The sequence below is a fragment of the Ambystoma mexicanum genome, chromosome 3p, assembly GCF_040938575.1.
Source record: "Ambystoma mexicanum isolate Mex_15411 chromosome 3p, UKY_AmexF1_1, whole genome shotgun sequence".
NCBI classification, from domain to species: domain Eukaryota; kingdom Metazoa; phylum Chordata; class Amphibia; order Caudata; family Ambystomatidae; genus Ambystoma; species Ambystoma mexicanum.
Window position 1 is genome coordinate 1076925534 of NC_090925.1, and position 22943 is coordinate 1076948476.

General features: G+C 44.6%; 1 protein-coding gene across 4 annotated transcripts in view; it reads right to left on the reverse strand.

Moving 5' to 3' along the window:
- Positions 1–215: 215 nt before the first annotated feature.
- The window catches only part of STK32A (serine/threonine kinase 32A), an 885758-nt gene continuing 863030 nt past the window's right edge, over positions 216–22943 (reverse strand). For 2 of the 4 annotated variants that reach the window (XM_069652432.1, XM_069652433.1), the window contains exons 12-13: positions 16714–16781; positions 216–8600 (exon numbers count right to left, since the gene is read on the reverse strand). In XM_069652432.1, coding sequence (XP_069508533.1) covers positions 8498–8600; positions 16714–16781 — 171 coding nt within the window. In that variant the 3' untranslated portion in view covers positions 216–8497. The remainder of the gene's footprint in view (positions 8601–16713; positions 16782–22943) is intronic. The other 2 variants (XM_069652434.1, XM_069652435.1) reach the window with 2 other exon arrangements.

Below are 22943 nucleotides of genomic sequence, written 5' to 3' on the forward strand. Positions count from 1 at the left end.
CCCCTCCCTTGCCTCGTCGCGCCTTGAAACACTTTTGTATAGGCGCGTTATAAATGCCATATCATATCATATCATAATGGGGCTGAGGCTGTTGATTTGTCAATCCCTGGTCTTCAATTTCATATATGGACTTGGACACAATAAGTTAGGGCTCTCTGGCATGAGAGAAAAGCACATCTTTCATATTGGTTAAAAATAAATCAACAATTTGGGAATATTCTGATATAAATAAAGTTTAATATATATATTTGCTTCTAAAAAAAATGATACATGGTGCTCTTTACATGAATAAAAACAGACACATAAATGAAACAGAATACATTTTGTACATCAATGGCATACTAAACTGGCCTCGGCCAATGGACATCTCATTAAACACATCTTCTCCTTCAGCGTTTCCCATGACAAGATCATAGCCCTTTGCAAAGATGAGAATATTATACTTGCATACAACGTATTTGATATTCAGTCCATTTCAGATATCGCGTGCAAGTTTTCACCACAGTCAATGATGTTGGACAACCAGCAGATATTAGCCTGGATACAGCTCAGAACCAAGCATGCGAGTCCACACACTGAGAGGAGATTGGTTTTGGAAGGAGAAAAACATTTCATGCCAATGTTTCCATTTGAACACAAGCAGTTTCAATGTCTCAATTTTATAATCTGGTTTTGGTGGGAATTGAACTTCCCACAAGCACATTTACTGCTAAATGTATCACATCCTTCTTTAGATGATTCTCTAAGGAACTTTGCTGGGTGGCTTATTTAGCCATCGCAAACGATTGCTCCACCGATCAAAACCACATGGAAAGGGTCCTCATTTCAGACAAATGGATGGTTACATGGGGTCACTACGCCGTGGGAAGCTACATTCCCTGCCTCTAAAACCAAGGCTACATGGTGTCTAGCTTACACCCTCACAACTAAGTACTCATACAGCTCGCCCTCCCAAAAACGAAATATCTACCAGACTTTCGGGGAAGCCGATGGACCTTCCATTATAGAAGGATATCTTTGGGAAGCTCACCTTTGCTCATTCCAAAAACCGGACTAGGACCTGATGCAAGGGGGCTTAAGTCCTCCATCTGCATATTGGGACAATCAGAACAGACAGAGAGAGAACTTGGAACATAAGTTAATAGAAGTGCAGCCTTCAGGGAAACCCCATCCCCTCTCTTTGGAAACCTAAGCAGCCAAAGGTGGGCCAGCTATGTGTATAATACGATGGCGGTGGGTTAACCTTGAACCTATCAGCAAACACAACTGGTGAGCTATGTGCCAGGCCAGGCTGGAGTTCTCCACACATCCAAGTAGCACTTCGGAATGTGAATGGTTCTGCAAAACAGTAACCTATTTTCTCTTCCTTGTATGATTTATTAAGTGAGGCCAAACAGGGAGGGGCACTGGATGATGACTTTCAGATGCTATTCAGGTTGAGAGAGGACACTAAGGCAGGCAGACCCTTGTCACAGGTTTGGCAGCTTATTTCACCCCATTTCCAGATGTTGTAATTACCTAGAGTGCATGTGCAAATCTAAGGTATCTGGACCATTATAAATGTATAGCTGCACCAACATTAGAACATACAGCTATTGGACAATACTGAAAGCACTATTTCTGAAAATCAGCAAGTTCATTGTTTGTATGATCCACATTTTCCAGAGCATTCCTGTTTAGGGGATAATGATGAATTGGCTGAAGTAGAGGCTCAGGTCTCCACTGAATTGTGTACGGTAATGGGTTGAGGGTTCCATATTGGCATTTCTGAGATAAAGATGACAAAGGGGGTAAGCCTTCTTTTTCACACTTATAGGGGGTCTAAACTGCTGAAATCTTCCCCTTATGTGGAGGGATGCATAGCGAGTCTCTTTACACGAGGAGGAAAACGCGTTTACAAATGTTGGTTGCTTTTCAAAATTCTCATGTGCAACTTTTAGCGAGTCGTCAAAATTGGCCGATTTGTTAGATCACAAATAACCTCCTTAGAATGTGGCATTTACTGGATGCTGCATTCCCAAGGAATATTGCATGAGGAAAAATGTCTCCTGGAAAATAATTGTACCACTACCACCAGACTAACATTAGCCAATGAGAGCTATTTTTCCTTGACAGAGTTATCTACATACTAAGGGATTCTAGTCAACTCTGCTCTGAAATGTGGTTGTTCATGAAAAAAGATTATGTTTAAACAGAGGTTAGACACTGGAGTGTTTTCTGCTCAGTGTCCAGTGTTTATTTATATTCAGATGCACCACACCGTCAGCATCTTCTGCACCCAGGTGCTCCTGCGACACTCAGGTGAAGATATACCTATTTAGGTGACTTTCCGCGCTGACTGCATCCCGATGTAAGGTGCCTCAGAAGACGTCTGCATTCCAAGGCCGCATTCAAAGAGAAGCCAACATAGATGCATGCATATAGTCCAGATGACTGCAACCTATCACCCTTCTTATATACACATTGCCTAGTGGCGGACCTTGAACCCAGGCACCAATGGGCGTTTTAATGAGTATATGTCGATTTATATCATCATCAAGTTTGGCAATGAGTTGACTGAGTATCTTAATGATGGCTACCGACACTGATCTGGTGGATGACAGAAGTGTACCACTATCATCATCAGGCAGCGACAGGGGGCTTGAGTTCTCAGTGCCATTAACACAAATCAGGTACTCAAATTACTAGAATGAGCTACCTCCTTTGGCAAACCAGCCAACAATGTATACCACAAAGGTAAGTGGAAGAGTTCAGGGCGTTCACAACTCATGTTTTTGCTGTAGTAAGCGTTCACATCAAAAGATGCATTACTTAGGAAATAAATGTCTATGTCATTGCAGCTGGGTTGTTTCCACCCAATAAAAAAAAATCTACCGAGACCACATAATGTCCAAATAAATTCAACATTATTCAACAAAGGCAGGCTGTCAAAAGCAAGAGGAAACAACACCTCTATTCAAAATGTACTCATGAGAAATCATGCTATATATGACCAAATGAGAATTAACTCTGGACAACAGCAAGACTGGCCTTTGTTTTATCACTTGCCCTAATGCATTCTGGGAACCGTAAATGCCTGCTTTATTGTCACTGGCAACAAGGCCATTTGTTTAATGGTAAGAGCTAATGGCACCTTTACTTGGAAATTTGTAGTCATTAGGTGTGCCTAGGCAAGATTAGGAAGCTTCATCCACTCTCCAAGTCGCATGTCTTTGGTCTGCAGGGAGCTGTGAAACAAAGGAGCATGGCCAATCACTGACCTTAAGACAAAGGAAAAGATCATTCCAAAACTCAACCATCTGCGTTGCCTCCCTACCAGACCTGCTTCAAGTTGAAAACCTTAACTTTGGCAACATTTGCAAAGCAATCCACCAAACTTATACTCGAGTCGTCCTGTAGCATAGATTCTAATGGCGGGTCAGGGCCGCGAGGACCACCTGATCAGTTTGTTTCCTGCACGCTCTTTACTCACACACCCTGCGTGGGCATTGTGTCTCCTTGGTTTGTGTTAAAGGCAAGGCGGTTATGCAATGATTCTCAAAAGAATCCAGCTAAGGCTGGGCAACTGGCTCTCTCTGGATGCAACCCCTTGATCTGAAATGATGCAGTGATCCACCAGCATCCCTTTGATCTGTGGGTGTCTTACATCACTACTCTCCCAAAGGAAAGTGAAAACATTTCTGTTCCTGGCCGCAAATGAGATGAAGTCCCTGGAATGAGGATGTTGATCGCACGTTTAGTTGAATTTACTGTGGTCCTTCCACCCCCGCACCTCTATCATCAACGCTCCAACATTTGTTATCCACATCCCTTCAAGGGATAGCCTGATTTGTTTTTTAGAGTAAAATATAAAGTAGAGGAATACAATAAATAAATAACTAAATATACACCCTACTCCTTGAAATGGCCCGTCTTGTTGAAAATGATGCACCCATGCATTGAGTAAATCAAGAATAGGAAACTACTATCTATCCAAAACAGATGTGCAGATCTCATTGGTTACCACGTCTGACCTTGATGGAGCCGCTTCCCATCTCGGTTGGCAGTGTTTCGAGGCTGGCATCAGTGCTTCCAGAGGACATGGGTCTATGCAATGAGTTCTGCTTAAGCAACAGCCGCAGCAGCAACAGTTCAGGTTCTTTAGAGAACATCACATCATTGCTCGGCTAATCTAAACGCCAATCATTCTCAAGGAACAGGGGCTGGCATGCCAATTCCAGAGCCCTTATTGAATATGGATGTGTGCCACATTACTGAGATGCCATATACTGGGGTGCATGGCACTTAGGTCGCATGCACACTAGGGAGAGCTGGGCGTGGCCAGGGCCTTTGCAGAGGGACTGGCTGAAACTGGCATCTCTAAAGTTTGGAACAGGCACGGAAGTAGGTTCTGGGCCGAGTCACTAGCCTTTCAGAAATGAAACAGGCATTCGATAGGGCTCTGGCTTGCCGGCGCATGGCACAAACAGTGAAATGTCACATTCTCAGCATTCCAGGTGGAGAGAGAAGGACAGGTAGCGTCATCAATTTGCCAATTGGGCAACAGGTGTGCAGGAGTGCCAGATCTCTCCCCCATATAAGTCTTTTGCAAAATGATAGGCCTGAATCGCAAAAGCAGAACGCTAAACCCGGAAGAAACCAAAACAGGACAACACTCATTGCAATGCTGCAAGAGAAACTAAAAAAGGACAACAGTCATTGCAATGCAGCAAGAGACGCTGGATAGAAAAGAACACGAAGGGCACATCAGGTAATACGAACGCGCTTGTCTCCTGTTGTCGGTCTGATGTGTATCTGCACTTGATTGGTTTTCCTTTCTCTTTGTTTTCGTAAAGGTTCACGCATTGCTAATTCTGGGTATTTTTATTTGTACAGTACCAATGATATGAGCCGTCATATAAGCAGGGGCAGACAGAGAAGCAGAGGGTGAGGACATTAGTAGATGAGGGTTTTCGCTCGTCGCCTGTAGGTCATCAGATGGCCAATGTGCCAGAGGTCTCCTGGCAGGAACGTCCACATTTTGGCGTCTCTGGCTTGAAATGAGATCCCTGGGGCGCTGGACCACTTAAATCAACGGAATGAAGAGTATGAGATAAAGACATGTTCTTGGAAGGTGCAATTGTGTTCGGTTGCGACCAGAAAAGTGCTATGTAAACACAGGAGCCACTATTACCCAACTCACTACGACTCAGGAAGAAATTGAAAACTTATCCTTTCATATAAATTTGCAATATCCCACTATATGGTTATGCTATCCTGATTTGATATACGCACTATAAATTCCTAATACTCATGTTATCATCTGGAAAGGATTAAAGGCTTGGCTGTCACTACCTGATTGTGCTCCTATGACCGAAAGACGCAAGCTTTTCAGCAGCAGATGCATTGAACCCCTCAATGCCAGGATTGAAGCGGCCACATGTAAAGTGTCCTTTCCGACCCCACGTCCAATGAGGCAAGATTTTGTGTTTCTAGGGCCACCATCCCCTGCCCCCTTCGGTCCTTCTGCAAGTGGCCCCCCAGGCCATTGCTGGCACCCAGTGTGGCGTGTAGATGTGCATTGTTGTTTGTATGCGTTTCCCCGAGCTGCCTCTTTCTTCCCGTGCGCGATGAAGGGGGCCTGCGTCAGCCATCTTTGTATTGTTCATCCTCCCTGGCTGCCTAACAGATGGCTTCGGTGTCGCTGCCAGCTACCTGGAGCTGCCGCCTCTCTTTCATTGTGGGCGTCTTCAAAATATTGCTACTCCTGAACGCGACCAAAATGCCACTAAATTATTTACAACGCCGCTGCTGTCGCGCAGGGGGAGGGCTCATGAACAGTTTGCTTCGGGGTCCCGCGCGTTCCCTCCACGGTTTCTGCTCAGGGTTGTTGTCTGGAAGTAGGGGTGGTGCAAGGATTCGTGCCACCTTGTTCTGTTTTGGTGCCCAACTCCATGACGATGCCAGATGTGTTGATCGTAGGGTAATTCTTTCACACTTAGAGCACCCCCTGCTGGTGGCATTGTAAGCAACGGCGTAATATCACCTTGCTTTAGAAGCACCCCTCTGGGCGGCAGGCAGTTATTTGGTGAGCTCTCTAAACTTCCCCAACCATGCCCCTGGAAGAAGCACTGCCTATAGCGCCTCGACAGCAGAGGATAATGGCAAGATAAAACCTGCCCCCAGCAATGGCATTTCTCTTGCATAGGAGGGTAAGCAGACTTTTAAATACCTGTGCACTTTGCAAGTGCCAGTCAGACATGTTAATATACCTACCCTGAAGTTGTTGGGGTTGATAGGCCCCTTTTCTCAGTAAAATGGGGTGAACTTCGCTTCCAGGAGTGCCGCACACTACACAATGGCTACAGAAGCGCATAGGAGGGTGTGAGCATCCAGAGAGGAGAGAAAGTAGGCCGCAGAGAATGGGACATTCCGATTCGAATGATAGTCTGGTAGTGAAGGCATCTTTCTTTGAAAGGAACACCAAAGATCATTTTTATCCAGGTTCTATTAAGTCCTGTTATTTTTTATTGAAAAGGGTCAGGGTATACTGTATCCAGTTACGCAGAGACAACTTTTTTAAAGGCAGGCCAGCCGCGTGGCTAGCAGTCTGTGGTATACCCTAAAACCATAGAACTTGATATAGTGTATAATTGCCAAAAGCACTTCACGCTTATCCCCTATTAGAGAAACACATCTCGAACCAACAAAAGTTGCAAATATATTTGAATTCGGCACCAGCGAACCTGTTATGCAGAATTAGATGACCCCTCAAGCCCACCTACTATGGTTACAACATTTCAACTTTCTAGCCTTGAAAAAGACGGAGAGTCGAAACGCGTGTTGGCTGTTTCAATGCACGATATAAGTGAATACACTCACAAATCAAGACCTTTAAGAATCTGGAACACTTCTTTCAAGGAATTACCTTGCAACCACATTCCTGCACCCAACGTGTAACCGTTTGAGGTATAACACTGTTTCTCTAATAGAGGCTAAGCGCGAAGTGCTAGTGGCAATTACACACTGTTATTTTTTTTATCTATATACAGGACTATTTAGGAAGCCATTTTGACTCAAATCTGAGTATATCCATTGTTTGAGGGGCTGGGGTTATAAATACGATTCTACTTGTTCTTGCACAATGTTTGGAGGTTGGTCATTTGTGTCTAGGTTTCCCCAAAAGTAATCAACTCATTTGAAGACCATAGTATCTGCAACTCCATCTCAAAAACTTGGAACACCCACCAATACGTCCCAAACACGGCGTGGACACTTTTCCAATATTCTGCGGACAGTTTTCTTCTCTGCCATTGACAGTGTAGACATGTTGTTTAGTATTAACTAGACTTGACACATCGAGGATGACTGAGAGGGGTTCTCTGGCAGCAAGAACTCTTTGGGAATGAAGCCTTGCACTTCATGCTGATGCCCTGATGCTGAATCTAATGTTTCCACATGCCACGAAAGTCTATGGCACAAATAATCCACCCAGGGCCATTTAGAAAATAATTGGTCTTCAAGTCCCAACAAACAATTATCGGAAAGACGAGGGAGTGCACAGTGCTCGATACCAGGGAGCAGTACCGGAAAGACATCGGGCTTCTCCGGAGACACATTGAGATGTTGGGACTGCCAGAAGATCCACAGACCCTGTGTGTAGGAGCAAGCCTAAATGTATTGCCAGATTTGCCTTCCATGAAGCCATATGTACGGTGTGCTCATGGGACAAGCCATGTTGCCTGGAGAGGTATCCAGGGATTGATTTAAGAGCAGAGCAAAAAGATTTACATTATTAAACAGCAGATTTCCACTAGCCCATGCTGTCCTGAAATATCTAAAGGGGTCCTACAGCATCTGCAGCAAGACCACCACATGTGGAATTATTAGAATCTAAAATAGGATTTACCCGGCAGCCCCCAGAACTGCTGGAAGAACATTTGACAGGTCATGCTGCAAAGCTACCAATTCTGTGAAATATATGGCAGAGGATACTGGCGGTTCAAAGAAGGATAGGTTTGTATAAAGCATGTACTCCATGCCTACATAAAACGATGCAGGGGCAAAAATGATCCCACAGATCATATGGAGCATGGAGAACTGGCTTTGCATGTCAATTCACTAGTGAGCGACAGCGGATCACTACCCTCCAAGACTGAATCTCCACCTGATTAGACAGATCACAGACCAATTAAAACGTACAGTATCTACAGGGGGGTGACTACATCAACAAATCACATTTTCAGAGTCTACGACTACTTTCAACCTGATCGGTCAATGTCATGAGGGATAAGGCATCTTGACTTGTGACTCTGTATCTTCTGGCATTAACCAGAAATTGCCTCACAATGCTTAAGCTCAGGGCCATGCCGCAGCCTGTATTAACTTGGGACGAACTTGCTCAGGCCGGCTTTCGGTGCTTGTGCACAGACTCACAGAGATGCAGTCAGTGAAAACATAACGCTTAGTCCTTATATAAAAAAGTGACAAAACATACTCATTATAAAAGAATCGTTAATCACAGACAACTTGAAAGATTATTGTTTTTTCCGTCTTCCTCCTCATCTTTGGTTTGGGAGACGGTGAGACTCTCCTGGATTTCATTATATTGCGTCCTTGCCCTGGGGAAACAAAAATAAAATGTAAAAAAGGAAACATCCGTAGAGAGCTGACGTTAAAATATACTCTCGTATTAAGTTGTAGACTATCCCAGACCTGGATTGTTGTGTTAATTCCGCAATCACATAACAACAATGATGTGTGGGGTAATTACAGTCTCAGACGTATAAATAAAACCAGCAGTATTTGCAAAATACCACCGATTTTACCTCCCGCACCATTATGGGCATAGGTAATGGTGAAAAACAAACAATCTGAGCATGTCGACGTGTGAGATCATGAGTACCTGTACGCGTAGGATAGGGATAGTGTTACAGTTGCACCCCTGTCGACGTCCACTTTTATAATTAGAAAAAACATATGTAATACCCTCCACCAACCACTAGATGACGGCCTATGAAAAATATGTGATTTTAAGCAGATTCACAAGCCACTGAAATATACATACGATTACTGCTTGGATTTTTCACCCTAAAAATATGCCAATTTTTACCACAATCCCAGAAGTGGAGGTAAACATTTAAAAATATCTCCAGAATTCCAAAATTGTTACACAAAATGTTTCAATTGCACTGAAGAGAAGTGCAGACGCTCTGCTTTAACACAGAAAGAAATTGCCGTCATTGGGACACTGGAAGGTGGTGAAAAAATTGGCACTTTTGATGACCAACCTCACACCACCTTTCACATGAAATGCATAAAAAGTTCAGATTTGAACCTTTAGTGAATTGAAAAAAAATGCATAGTAGAGGTATGAACATTATTCTTTGCCACCATGATACGAGAATAGAAATGGGTACACAAAAAAAACAACTAAAACAAGTAGCATTACTGCAATACCACTGGGAGACTTTATAAGTATTTATTTATTTGAATTTTTGTTTAGCGCTGGCCCTAACCAGAGGGGCTTGGAGCACCTTACATGGTTCAAATATTGAAAAGGAGGGAGTTGAAAAAAAAAGTTACAAAATGTTTTCAGGAAAGGATAGACAAGGGATAGCAGTGAAGGAGGACAGGTTTATGTGTGGGGAAAAAGGTATGTTTTGAGGCTCTTTCTGAAAGTGGTGATGGAGGAAGCAGTGCATGGGTGGAGAGGTAGGGTGCTCCAGGACCTGGGTGCCCACTGGGTAAATGCTTGTTTTGTGTGCATGTACGTTTGCAGAGTGGAATGTGCATAAGGTGTTGACTTGCTTGTCTGGTGTTTGTGTGGGTCATGGGTTTGAGTTTGTCATGAAGGTTAGATGGAGTTTTGATGTGTATGGCTTTGAATACACTGCAGAGTCCTTTCAAAGCAATTCTCTGGGGCATGGGGAGCCAGTGGAGCTGGGATAGAGCAGGGGTGATGCGTGAATGTTTGTGTAGGTGGAGGATGAGTGTGTCTGCTGCTTTTTGTATGGCTTGCAGTGGGGCAAGGGTGTTGTTGGGGAGACCAATGAGGAGGGCATTTCCAAAGTCCAGCTTAGAGAGAACCGGTGCTTGGACTGCGGTGCAGAAGTCGTTAGGAGGAAGGCTAGGTCTGATGTGCATAGGAGGTGTAGTTGTAGATGACATGTTTTGGTGACAGTGGCTATGTGGTGCGTGAAGGAAAGTTGCAGGTCGATGGTGAAGCCAAGGGATTTAACAGGTGGGAGAGGGATATGTGTGGGTTGTCAGTGGCACGGTTTGGGATCCACGAGGGTGAGGTCAGGGTTTGTGCCTTGGGGAAAGATGAGGAGGTATTCTGTTTTAGAAGGATTGAGCTTCAGGAAGTGGGCGCCCATCCAGTTGGTGATGGTGGAGAGACAGGTTTTGAGGGTGTGGAGTTGTGAGGGGGACGAAACCTGGTAGTATATGTGTGTGTCATCTGCGTATTGGTGGAAGTGTACATTGTGTTTGCTAAGGGTCTGTCCAAGGGATTCAACATATAGGGTTAAGAGGAGTGGAGCTAGAAAGGAGCCTTGCAGGACCCCATTATTGACAGGGGTGGGGTCTGATCGATAAGGAGGCATGGAGACAAAGTGTGTCCTGTCAGTGAGAAAGGAGGTGAACCAGTCAAGCATGGTGCCAGAGATATTCATACTGTGGACTAGGATATCAATTTGAATGGTATGTTGTATTGTGTTGAAGGCTGCAGGGAGGTCGAGGAGTATGAGTAGTGCTGTGTTTCCTTTGTCTGTGATGCTGTGGAGTTCATTGAGGATGTGAAGAGTAGCGGCCTCAGTGCTGTGTCCTAGCTGAAAGCCAGATTGGAAGGGGCTAAGTAGGTTGTTTGTGGTGATGCGTTATTGCAGTTGGGTAGTTACAAAGCATTCCATGTTTCTGGCAAGGTATGGTAGGATAGTAATGTGGCAGTAGTTTTCGGGGAGCGTGGGGTCAAGAGATTTCTTTTTGAGGAGGGGTGAGATTTGTCCCATCTTGATTGCTGCAGAGATAGCACCATGTCAGAGGGATGCGTTCATTATGTTGAGCCAGTGGGGAGCTAGGGTGGTGATGCAATTGGATGCAGATTTGCTCAGATAACACTACCATTGGAATAGGGCCAGTGAAATGTATGTAAATGAGTGGGGTTTTGGACATACCTCAGAAGGTGGTGGCAATTACCACTGGCAGTATTTCACCATTACAATCTGCCTAGACTGCCCTGAGACACTTGGTGTTCTCTGGTTAATGTGGGTTGATAGATATTCTTTACTTAAGGTGACAAAGGCACTTGCTTGTTATCCATCAAATAACTACACATGCACAATCACAATGCATAACATTAGCAGCGATCCAACCCATTACCACTTATCCCTTCTTTCTATAACTGACAGCAGGATAGATTCACCCTATGCCCATCACCCCCCTCAACTCCTGCCTTAGTCTATGCAAACCATACCACAGGCTCTCTGCACTGCGCACAGTGTGACGCATCTCAAAATGTCCCTTCTCCCCTAGGGTGAGACCTTTCCCATAGAGCCAGGGAGGTGCATCTAAAGAACAACAGTCCCCTGGGGGTGGAGCACTGAGGAACAATCACATGGGGAAGGAATCCCTCTATGGGATTAGGGACGACCATTATCAGAGAATGTGGTATGACCTCGCTTCAATACACTCAACTGCTTCTCCAACCTTAAATCCTCCTTTCCCCTCTCTAGATAGAGCCAATGCATTTTGTTGTCAAGTCAGTCAATCCAACATACCTGACAAGACTGAAAGACCAGAAAGTACAAAGTATCATCCATATGGTTTTGAAAATGGTACTGTGAAGAACAAGATGACCAGGAGTCCAAGCCAAGGATCACATAGACAAATTGGATCAACCCCTATGTCAAGAGCTAACAACAGTTTAACAACATGGGTTAGATCTGTCACAGAATCAGGATATTTTAAAAATAGCTGCCCCAACCCTCTGGATAAGGTCTCCAGTGACCAGTTTGGAGGTCCTTTCCGAAACCTCTCGTAAGAGGAATTCAGAGAGTGAAGGGCAACCTCCAAAGATAATGATAAATCCACTAAAGGCCTTGCTTGAAGACCTGGTGAATCACCAAATACAGGCAGATTTGAGACACTGAGAGGGGTTGGATAGAATAGCCATCCACCAACAAAGACATGTTCTCCCACATGGTGTTTTACAACCATACTGTGAGGGAGAAGATTTAGGAAGTTTCTTCCTACATTTTGAGAGGCTGGGCCACCAGTTCCAGTGGAGTTAAGATCTGAAAGTGTGCATTTTAGCACCTCTATTAAAAGAGGAATTCCAGGCATGATATCAAAGACTAAGCCCACAAGGTACAACTGCTTTTGAAGAAATTAAAAAGGGACTTTTACATCGGGCTGAGCAGAAAGAGCATTTCTACTAGCAGAAATTCAGGGAAATCAGGCTGAGCCCAATTGAATCCCAGGTAGAACTGGGGCTCATGTGTTCAAAATATCTTGTCCCTCAGGTTAGGGAGAATATCCTTCCAGAGGTAATGAAAGCCCTTTGCCTAAAACAGCTAATTAATGGGTTGTCACCCTCCCTGCAGAGGGCAGTCTCACAATTAAATTGGCCATCATTTCAGAAGCAGTGGACACTGCCCAAACCTATGCCGAAGCCGCCAAAGATTTAAGGGCCTTACCTATGAGGGATAATAGAAAGAGGGAAACACAACCTAATCCCTAAATGGTGCCCAGTAAGGATTACATAACAACAGATAGAGAAACCTCTATGGGAAAATATAAAACAATTGAGAGAGGAATTCCCGGAGAAGTATGGCGGAAAGTAGAACAAAAACCCTTCCCGATAAGACATACAATCTGACCTTTCTCTTTAGAGAAACCCCCCGTAATTCCAACAGTAACCTGTTTTTCATGTGGAGAAAGAGGTCATTTGGCTAGAATTTGTTTAAAAAATCAGAGGCAGGAACCTATGAAAATTGGCTGGATGACAGGTGAGGGATATACATTTCTTCCTGACAATGAAGATGGGATTGAGACCATTGATATTTGTCTTTGTATCCCTGAGACATTCAAAATATATGAACCTGACAGAAGAAATGGCCACCCTATTTACGCATTAGTCGACTCTGGGAGAAAACAAACTGCCACTCGACCCGGCCTTGTACAACCCAAAGTCATGGAAAGGGGGAAGCTAATTATAGCGGCCTATGTTCATGGCGACCAAGGAATGTACTGGAGAACTCCGGTGTCAATTTCCAGACAAGATAAAGAGGTCCTCATGAATTTGGCCATCATGCCTGATCTTCTCGAAGAAGTTACTATAACAGATTTTCCCAATTCTGGGCAAATTATAGCTGACCTTAACCCCCTGCCAAAAAATATTCTCCCATAGATTCATGGGAGGAAATAGAAATAGCTGAGTCCCTATGCATCTGGGATTGGGAAACTCAGGGTAAAAGGAAATTTCAGGGCAATCATTTCCTTCCACAAAACAGTAGGCCAATCCATTTAGCAGGAGGCTGAAGGAAAGGGTAAATGTATGTGAGGAATCCAAGGATGTCGTCCCTTCTCCCCTAGGAGTATATCTTTCCCATGGGGTCAGGACTGTGCACCAATAGAACAATAGTCCCCCTGGGGGTGCTGCACCAAGGGAGGATCACAGTGGGATGGAATTCCTCTATTTATTAAGGGGCGGCCATTATAAGAGAATGTGGTATGACCTCACTTCAATACACTCAAACCCTTCTTCAACCTTAAATCCTCCTCCTCCCTCTCTAGATAGAGCCAATTAGTTTTGTTGTCAAGTCAGTCAATCCAATATACATGACAAGACAAAGACGAGAAAGTACAAAGTATCATTCTTATGATTTTAAAACTGGTTCTGTGAAGAAGAAGAAGATGACCGGGAGTCCAAGGATCACTCTTGTGAACCACAGCGTGTTGTCTACCTTCTCAAGGCCAATGATTGGCCCAAAGAAGTACAACAATCTCACACAGCTGTTTGAAAGAGGCTCAGATGGGATGCTAAATAGAGACGGAGATCCTCTGAAGAGGAACAGATGGAGCCGTGAACTGGAGCAGCAGATGCAAGCCAAAAGAAAAGCTGTGGCCGGAGGAACAGGAGAACCCAAGCATGGTGCAGGACAAGAGGACTACTCGGGCTGCTGCTGAATGAATCCGCTGGGCACCCCAGGACCTGGCAAAGCATGAGAAGAGAATGCGCAGCCGGGAAGGGTCTGAAGTCTGCAGACCCTGCTGTTACCCATACGCTACCAAAGCCTCAAGAAGGGGCACAGCTACACAGGAAACACTGGTACTTGTGTGAAAGATACAAACAGGTATGCAGGTTACCAGGGAGGTCTGAGGGAGCAACGGGGTGGGTGCAGAAACTAAAAGGAGAGGGTGGGGCCCTGAATGTGAAAATAAGAAACTAGGAACAGTTGTATGTTTGGCAGGAGAGTGAACCAAGGAGATACAACACTACAGTGTGAGTCTGGTACCCACACCCAAATAAGAAGTCAAGAATAAGAGGGTCTGGGACCCTTATTGTAACATAAGTAAACCAGGAAAAGTTGTATGCTTGGCAGGAGAGTGAACCAAGTAGCTACAATGCTACAGTGGGAGTCTGGGACCTGCACCCAAATAAGAAGTCATGAATTAGAGGGTCTGGAACCCTGATTGCAAAGGAAGTAAACCAGGATATGCTTGGCAGGAGAGTGAACCAAGCAGATACAAAGCTATATAGTGCGAATCTGGGACCCAAACCCAAATGAGAAGTCAAGAATAAAAGGGTCTGGAACCCTAAGGATAAAAGAAGTGAACAAGGAAGAATTGGATGCTTTGCAGGGAAGTAAACCAAGCAGACATTGTGCTACATTCCAAGTCCGGGACCCGGACCCATATGAGAAACGAACATTTAAAGTGACAAATAAGGTCTGCCACCCTGTGAGATAAGAAGAGACAGTCCATCAGAGGACACTTACTTGGCAGTAGGGTTGTCCAAGGCATTTAAAGTGCTGTGAGTGTAGGACCCACACCCACATCAAAGGTTGAGAATAAGAGGGTCAGGAACACTGAAATTTCTAAAAGGAGAGCCCTGGAACTGATAAAAGGAATCCTATGCTTGGTAGACGAGTGTACCAAGTTAGTGGGGTAGGGAAGTGCAAATCCATGTTAAAAGGAATCCTATGCTTGGTAGCGGAGTGTGCCATTTTGGTGGGGTAAGGACGTGTGAATTAATGATAAAAGGAATCCAATGCTTGGTAGCGGAGTGTGCCAAGTTGGTGGGGTAAGGAAGTGCAAATCCATGTTAAAAGGAATTCTACACTTGGTAGCGGAGTGTGCCAAGTTGGTGGGGTAAGGAAGTGCAAATCCATGTTAAAAGGAATCCTATGCTTGGTAGCGGAGTGTGCCATTTTGGTGGGGTAAGACGCGTGAATTCATGATAAAAGGAATCCAGTGCTTGGTGGCGGAGTGTGCCACTTTGGTGGGATAAGGTACTGTGAATCCATGTTAAAAGGAATCCTATGCTTGGCAGTAGAGTGGACCAAGATGGTGGGATAAAGAACTGTGAACTCAAGAAATATATACTTGTAAGTGACCTAGTGATATTTGACCAAAAAGGGATAAAGTGGCTGAAAATAAGACACAAAGTGGGAAAGGAGCACAGCCCTAGAAGTAGAATCTTGTGTTTTGGAACATTGTTTATTTTTCATCTTTTTTTTATTACCAGAGAGACTGGGAACATTGATGTTGGTTGAAACCACAACAAACACATTTACTTTGAGAAGAGAACATCCTTGCACAGTTGTCTTAAGTTATTAGTGTTAGGGACAGAGAGGTAGGTTTTGAGACATGACAGTGACAGGCTTTTTAGTCTTGGACATCATGACAATAGCACTAGTTTTCTTTGAGGCAGGGAAACCCTTCTTAGATTTAGGGATAGAGAGGCATTTTCCCAACCCTTTCTTGATTAATAAAAGTCTAGACCCAAAATATATACCACTATTGTGTCCGAGCTTTACTTCTGGCACCTTTACAATGTCCACATCTGAAGTTATTCCTTTGGAATGTATTGTTTTATGTCTGTGAGTATTTATTTGTGAATTTCCAGCCAGATAATAGTGGTCTACAGATGCTAGACTGCGGAATGTTCTGTTCTACACAGAAAAACAGGAATGAACAAACAAAGACTCGTCAAATGTTCCTATTGGCATCCAAATTGCACCAGGAAGCCACAGAAATTAGCCATCTATTGTTGACCTGCTATAAAGGTCCATCTTTACAGAAAAAGGTTGCATGGACGCTGATCCTGTTCCACTAACACCCACACCAAGTGGCACAACACCCTGTTATAATATCACTGAAAAAATTGTGTTTTTGAAACAATATTTATTCCTAATTCCACCCTGATCACCATGCAGTAGTTTCCACCAATATTCGAAGACTGCAGTTAGATTAGTAAATTAATCCAGTCATTGAACATGTGAAAATGCCTTTTGGCTTCAGGAAATAAATACTGTTTACAAAAACTGAATATGTCGACCAGCAGTTTTGGGACTGGTTAAGTATTCTCTTCTAGATACCGGAAAGCATGTGGTGTACCTACAGGTGTTATTTAATGACCAGCCCCCCAAAAGGCCAACTATCTACCTATTGACGTCCATTAAAAAGTGGCCAGAGTATAATTGCGTATGCAGGAATTGGGACACTTACTTTTCCCTGTTGAAAACGACGAATTCCTTTTCAACTGAGTCCAGGTGCTGCTGGAGAGGAGCATTCTTCTAGGTAAATATCAAAGGGAGACAGCAACACACAACAATAAATACACAACAATTGTGAGAAACAAACGTGACACTGATCCACATTCTCTCAACATAGGACGAGATGTGATGAAAGCTTGTGGTATTAATAACCTACCATGCCCTAAAATGTGGCAGTGACCTGAGTGAGTCCATAACTGATCATTAAGCTCATATTATCCCAAGCATTCAAAATGTGTGTACAATGCATGTCTCTGTCATGCATGTCTATGGAACTGTGTTGGCATGTGCCATTGTTGCAGTGGAGAAAGACAGAAGGAAAGAGGAAGGTAGAGAAAGAGAGAAAAGTAATACAGGAATGTGCTGTGTGGATGGCAGTCCAACAGAAGCACCTGGAATGAGGCTATGCAGTATGGCCCTGACCTTGCTGATCAGAGGTAAAGCTGCTTATTCATTTCAGTACCTCACCCCCTCCTGGTGGGTTCCCAAAGTAGAAGGTAAAAGGGACCACATATCTTTTGCCCCACCCCCAATGCCCCCAAAAATAGGATGCACAATGCACCCCCATCTTTTTTGGATATATACATAGGTACAGAAGTGCATAATGGAGAGATGAACATATTTTAATGAAATACACATCTCAGTGATATCAGTGCTAATAAACATTGCCTGCATAAACATGGCTATCCTTCTCCATAATGTTGTCTGCCACATGTAAGGGAGGCATGGTATCTCAAGTGAAGGCAGACACACGAGATATACTGTTCAATGGTGTTTATTAAATAAAAAGGATTGGATACATTCCTGTCTGGCCCTATCTCTAAAGATGGGAGCATGGTCTATCAACCAATAATAAATAAAACAGTCCTAGTTGTGTCAGTCAAAACAAAATGGCCTATGCTAAATAACCTATTGCCTGCTCTTATACTATTGCAATACATGGGTGCATGGGAAAATGTCTATGTAAAGGAAGAACAGTGTTCTTACATCAAGTCAGCTCTCCTCCCCATGTTGGACAGCATAGGGTAAGGCAGTTCCCGTAGACAGGATGACACACTCTGGCTCAGGTTCTCAAAAGAAAGGCAGTTCAAAACGTGGATCGAGGGCCGCCTGGCCTTCCACGTTAAAGTCTCTTTTTCCAGCTTTCAAACACAGTTCAACAAAAAGTTAACGCTGGTCTCCCTCAATCGGGCTCGGACCTCTCGAAGCAAAAGTTCACCAAAAAGTTCATGTTGGTCTATCTCGGTTGGGCTCAGATCTTTCAAAGCAAAAGTTCACCAAAATAATCACGTTTGTCTCCCTCATTCAGGCTCGGACCTTTCAAACAGCAAGTTCACATAGGTCTCCCTCAGTCAGGCTCGGACCTTTCAAACACAGCACCTACAGGGTCTCCCTTCCCCAACATCAATTCACATCCTTTAGGGGTTCCCTTCCCTTAACTTTTCACACTTCTGGTCTCCCTCAGTTGGGCTCAGACCTTTTCTTGATGTCACTCATGTAGCATTATAAAAAAAGCATTTCACCTCTCACAGAGACATTTGAATGGGCTACTTCCTTTCACTGGACCACTCTGCTACTCAGTATCGCTGTTTTCACAGCTATCAGTACTTCAAATTCACCACAGGCCTTCCTTTCTTCATGTCTCATCCACACGCGTGCAGCCTTCAATTGAGCGATATACTTTTGCAACTTCATTTTTTGCTTAACACACACCGGTCTTGCATGTTGCTCGCCAACTCACCGGCTGTGTGCATTCCATTCTTGTCCTCTCCAGGGGTCTCCCTCAGTCAGGTTCCAACCCCCTCCTTAAAGTTCACAGATGCATCTCCCTCAGTCGGGCTCAGACCCCTCTTGAAGTTCACAGATGGGTCTCCCTCAGTCAGACTCAGACCCCTCTTAAAGTTCACACATAGGTCTCCCTCAGTCAGGCTCGGACCCCTCTCAAAGTTCACAGATGGGTCTCTCGCAGTCTGGCTCAGACCCCTCTTAAAGTTCATAAATGGCTGTCCCTCATTCTGGCTCGGAACCCACTCAAAGTTCACAGATGGGTCTCCCTCAGTCGGGCTTGGGCCCCTCTTAAAGTTCACAAAATAAATGTCTTTGAACTTCCAGTCCCAGAATGCATTCTTTCTTTTTTTGCTCCCACTTCTCTAGCTCCTCAAAAATGGCTTTCTCACGTTTTGGGAGCAGCAAGAGCATAAGGAGATGTTTGATGAGTTCAGGGTCCCACCACTTGGCCCTCAAAGGCCTGGGCTTCCATGTTTGGCCCAGGGGAGGAGCTCTGGTGTGAGCACTGTGAGGAAACCCTCAAGCTGCCCCTGCTTTTGGCTCCCTGGAGTTGGCACTCCCTCACCACACTGCAACCTCCCCTGTACTCACAGGCTCAGCAATTAGGCGGTCTTTGGTCCTCCAGGTCTTCCAGGGTTTATCCAGCTCGACTGGCCTCTGTGCTCGATCCAGCATCCCCAGCTCACTCAGAGTGTGCTTGTGTGCTCAGTCTTTTATACTGTCTGGGAGGCTCAACAGGTTTTAGGTGGGAATGAATTTTAAAGGAAGATGTCGACTGACCATAGGAATGCCCAATGCATTGGTTCTTATGGGTAATCGTCATTGCTCCCTTTTCCCTCTTGTTTTTAGTGTTTTGGTATTTTAGTATAGAAATGGGATTTCTAGAGTGGAAGAAGGAATTGTGGGACTTGTAGTCTTTTTGAGTGGTGTTAGAAAAAGTAAGAGGAATATTGTCAGAAGAAGGGAAACAATTTTGTTGGTGTGAAATATAGGCTGTTGTATTTATTCTCCTATGCCTCCCCTTATTGTGGGTACCTGTTGGAATTGGGAAAGGGGCAACGGTACAGGACTTACAACAACCTATAAAGGTGGAGGAGGTGTCGGGTAGGGGTGTGTCATAAAAGGAGGAATACCGCTTCTCTCCCGAGGGCATTCCTCCAGCAGTCCTCAAGGACCCCCTGCTCAGGTGACCCTCCCGCATTGGTCCACCACCAGAGTATGGTTCCAAAGGTGATGGCATTGCCCTGAACACCTGGACAAAGAAACCCTGGGGTCTGAAAGTGAGAATGCCCTCAGGTTTCTCACACATACCTAAAGGTGACAATGCAGCAGTGGGAAGGTTAACACTTTGAAGTATTTTTGGGCGCAAGGAGCAGAGTGATTCACAAAGGGCATCTGGTTGAATGCATTTTAAATGTGCTCAATCAGATGCCATTGTTCTCCCGTCTTCACATTTGCGCCAATTCAGGGGTGCATTTCTGCACTTTTAAAACCACACCCCAAATTCACAAATGGGGTGCACTTTTAACTGCACAGAAATGAGGATCATACCCCTGCGCAAATCATGACCAGGTCACTTCTGGGGAGGGAAATGCTTTATTATTTTTCGAGCATTTCACAAAGACGGCCCCTTTAAGGCTGGCTGCTGGGAGCCTGTCATACGTTAGTGCCCCCGACAGTAATGTATGCAAGGGGGCTGGCCATCATATCTTTGTGCTACTTTCCAGCCCCTCCTGTATTGTGCAGTTCATCATTGAGAATAAGGTAGCCTGCGCATGGAAAAAGCACAGCATGTCGGCCCGATTCATGGAATTTTTGCCCGGTTCAAAGTGACTTTGCCCTGCTGACACAAACCGTGATTCATGGACCCGTGCAAAGTGTATTTGTGCCATGGAAAGTCCCGGCACAGTCATTTTGTTCTGCAAAAATGACTATGCGATGAATTTGCTCGGACTTTGCACTGCCAAAATACACTTTGCACCTATCCATGAATTAGGGTTTGTGTCGGCAATGCAAAGTCACTTTTCAGCAGTGCAAATTCACTTGGAACTGGGCAAATATTCCATGAATCAGGCCCTGTGTTTTTTTTTTTTCATTTGCGCTCATTTTTGAGAATCTGCCCCACGGTGTTTAATGATAATGATGAGGTGTTATTTTATATAGCGCCTTAATCCAAAGCGGTGTTTAAGGTTTGTATTCAGATTTCTTAAGTTCTGGGGTGACATAATGCTGGCTTCAAGCTACTCAGCACAGTTGGCTCTCCCATATATATCATAAGGCAACAGGAAATGCTCAATTCTGATTAGATTTTAATATTCCGTAGGTTGGTAATCCCAGCTACGGTCTCTGATGACTTGCCAAACCCAAGAAAAAGGTTAATGGAAACGCATCATATTTGCGCCTGCAGCCAACTGCATCGGGTGGCCACATCCTGTGGCGCAAAGAGTGCATCTTTAGTTGCAAGTCCCTAGAATAAAAAAAATTATTGGGCGAGTAAAATCGAGAAAAAATACATTTTATCCCTTAAAGTGTCGTCAAAAATGTATAAAAATAAAAATAAATGCTGGCCACATTTGCACATGTTTTACTCATGCTAGCTGGGAAAAAATGCAACTTGCTACTGGAGCAAGTTATCTTTTTTTGTAATTTAAGGTTTTCCATTTACTACGCTGCCAGAGTCACACTTTCTATGTCCAAAGGAGGTGTGTCTGGTGGCACATCCGCTTCCTTCCCAAAGCAGGTATTTTGTATTGTGGATGTTGCCTGCAAATGACCATTTTCCTGTTTCCCTGAATCAGCCTAAATTTGCCAGGACAATGTTACAGGAATTGTGCCCAATACTTTTTTGACTTAAGTTAAAGTTAGCATTATCTGTGTGCATGCATGTTTGTAGGTAGGTGATTTATAAAGCTGAAGCCCAGATAAAAAGCAATGGGGCCCTGTATAAAAAAGGCAGCTGAACATAGTGAAGGGTGAGTTCTCTTGTTGGTCTAGAGTCCCATATTCTCTGTGAAGTGTTGCTTAAAGTGCAGGATCTTCAGCTCTTTCCCGCATCTCAGGAGGGGGGGGGGCAAGCCTGACGTTAGCAGAAAGGTTGGTCCAGAAGGTAGGAGCGTGCAAGCCTGACGTTAGCAAAAAACGTTTGGTCCATAGGGTAGGAGTGTGCAAGCCTGACGTTAGCAAAAAGGTTGGTCCATAGGGTAGGAGCGTGCAAGCCTGACGTTAGCAGAAAGGTTGGTCCAGAGGGTAGAAGCGTGCAAGCCTGACGTTAACAGAAAGGTTGGTCCGAGAGTAAGAGTGTGCCAGCCTGACGTTAGCAGAAAGTTTGGTCTAGAGGGTAGGATGTGCAAGCCTGACTTTAGCAGAAAGGTTGGTTTAGAGGGTAGGAGTGTGCAAGCCTGACGTTAGCAGAAAGGCTGGTCCAGAGGGTAGGAGCGTGCAAGCCTGATGTTAGCAGAAAGCTTGGTGCAGAGGGTAGGAGCGTGCAAGCCTGACGTTAGGAGAAAGGTTGGTCCAAAGGGTAGGAGCATGCAAGCCTGATGTTTGCAGGAAGGATGGTCCAGTGGGTAGGAGAGTGTAAACCTGATGTTAGCAGAAAGGTTGGCCCAGAGGGTGGGAGCGGGCAAGCCTGACGTTAGCAGAAAGGTTGGTGCAGAGGGTAGGAGAGTGCAAACCTGATGTTAGCAGAAAGGTTGGCCCAGAGGGTAGGAGCGTGCAAGCCTGACGTTAGAAGGAAGGATGGTCCAGTGGGTAGAAGAGTGCATATGAGGATTAGGTTGTGGGTAGGATAAAGTGTATAAAGATTGAAGCACATGGTGGGTAGGATTCTCTGGTGTTACACAAGGGTTCTGAACCTTTGACTTTTCATGGACCACACTGGACTAAACAGGTGTTGTATTGGTTGAAGGCCCTGTCTCCATCAGCCCTGTGCTCAGGATGACCGGCGAGGGATGCCCTTTTGAGGACGTTTTTAAAGAGAGAAACATGGGCACACAGAGGGAGGGCAGGGAAGCGGGAAGCAGTCACGGTAGATGGGAAAAAGATCTGGGGGAAAAAAGAGGTGAAAGGAGGGAAAAAAATCCAGAGACAAAATGCAGACACACAAGCACAAAACACTGTGGGAGAGAGGGGAGGCAGAAAGTAGGGAACAAAAGAAAAAAGCAGCGAAAGATGAGACGAAATGTAGACAACCACACAACATAGGATTTAAAGGCAGTGAAGGGAAGCACCCAACAGAGGGATGGAACAGAGGCAGAACGCACTCACAGGAGCAGGGAAAAAAGAGGGAGAGTAGACAAAATGCAGACAGAAAAGTAAAGCATAACACATGCGGTTTTAAAAGAAGGGAGGTGGGGAGCCACAAAAGGTGAGAGAGTAGTCAAGAATCAGTCACAG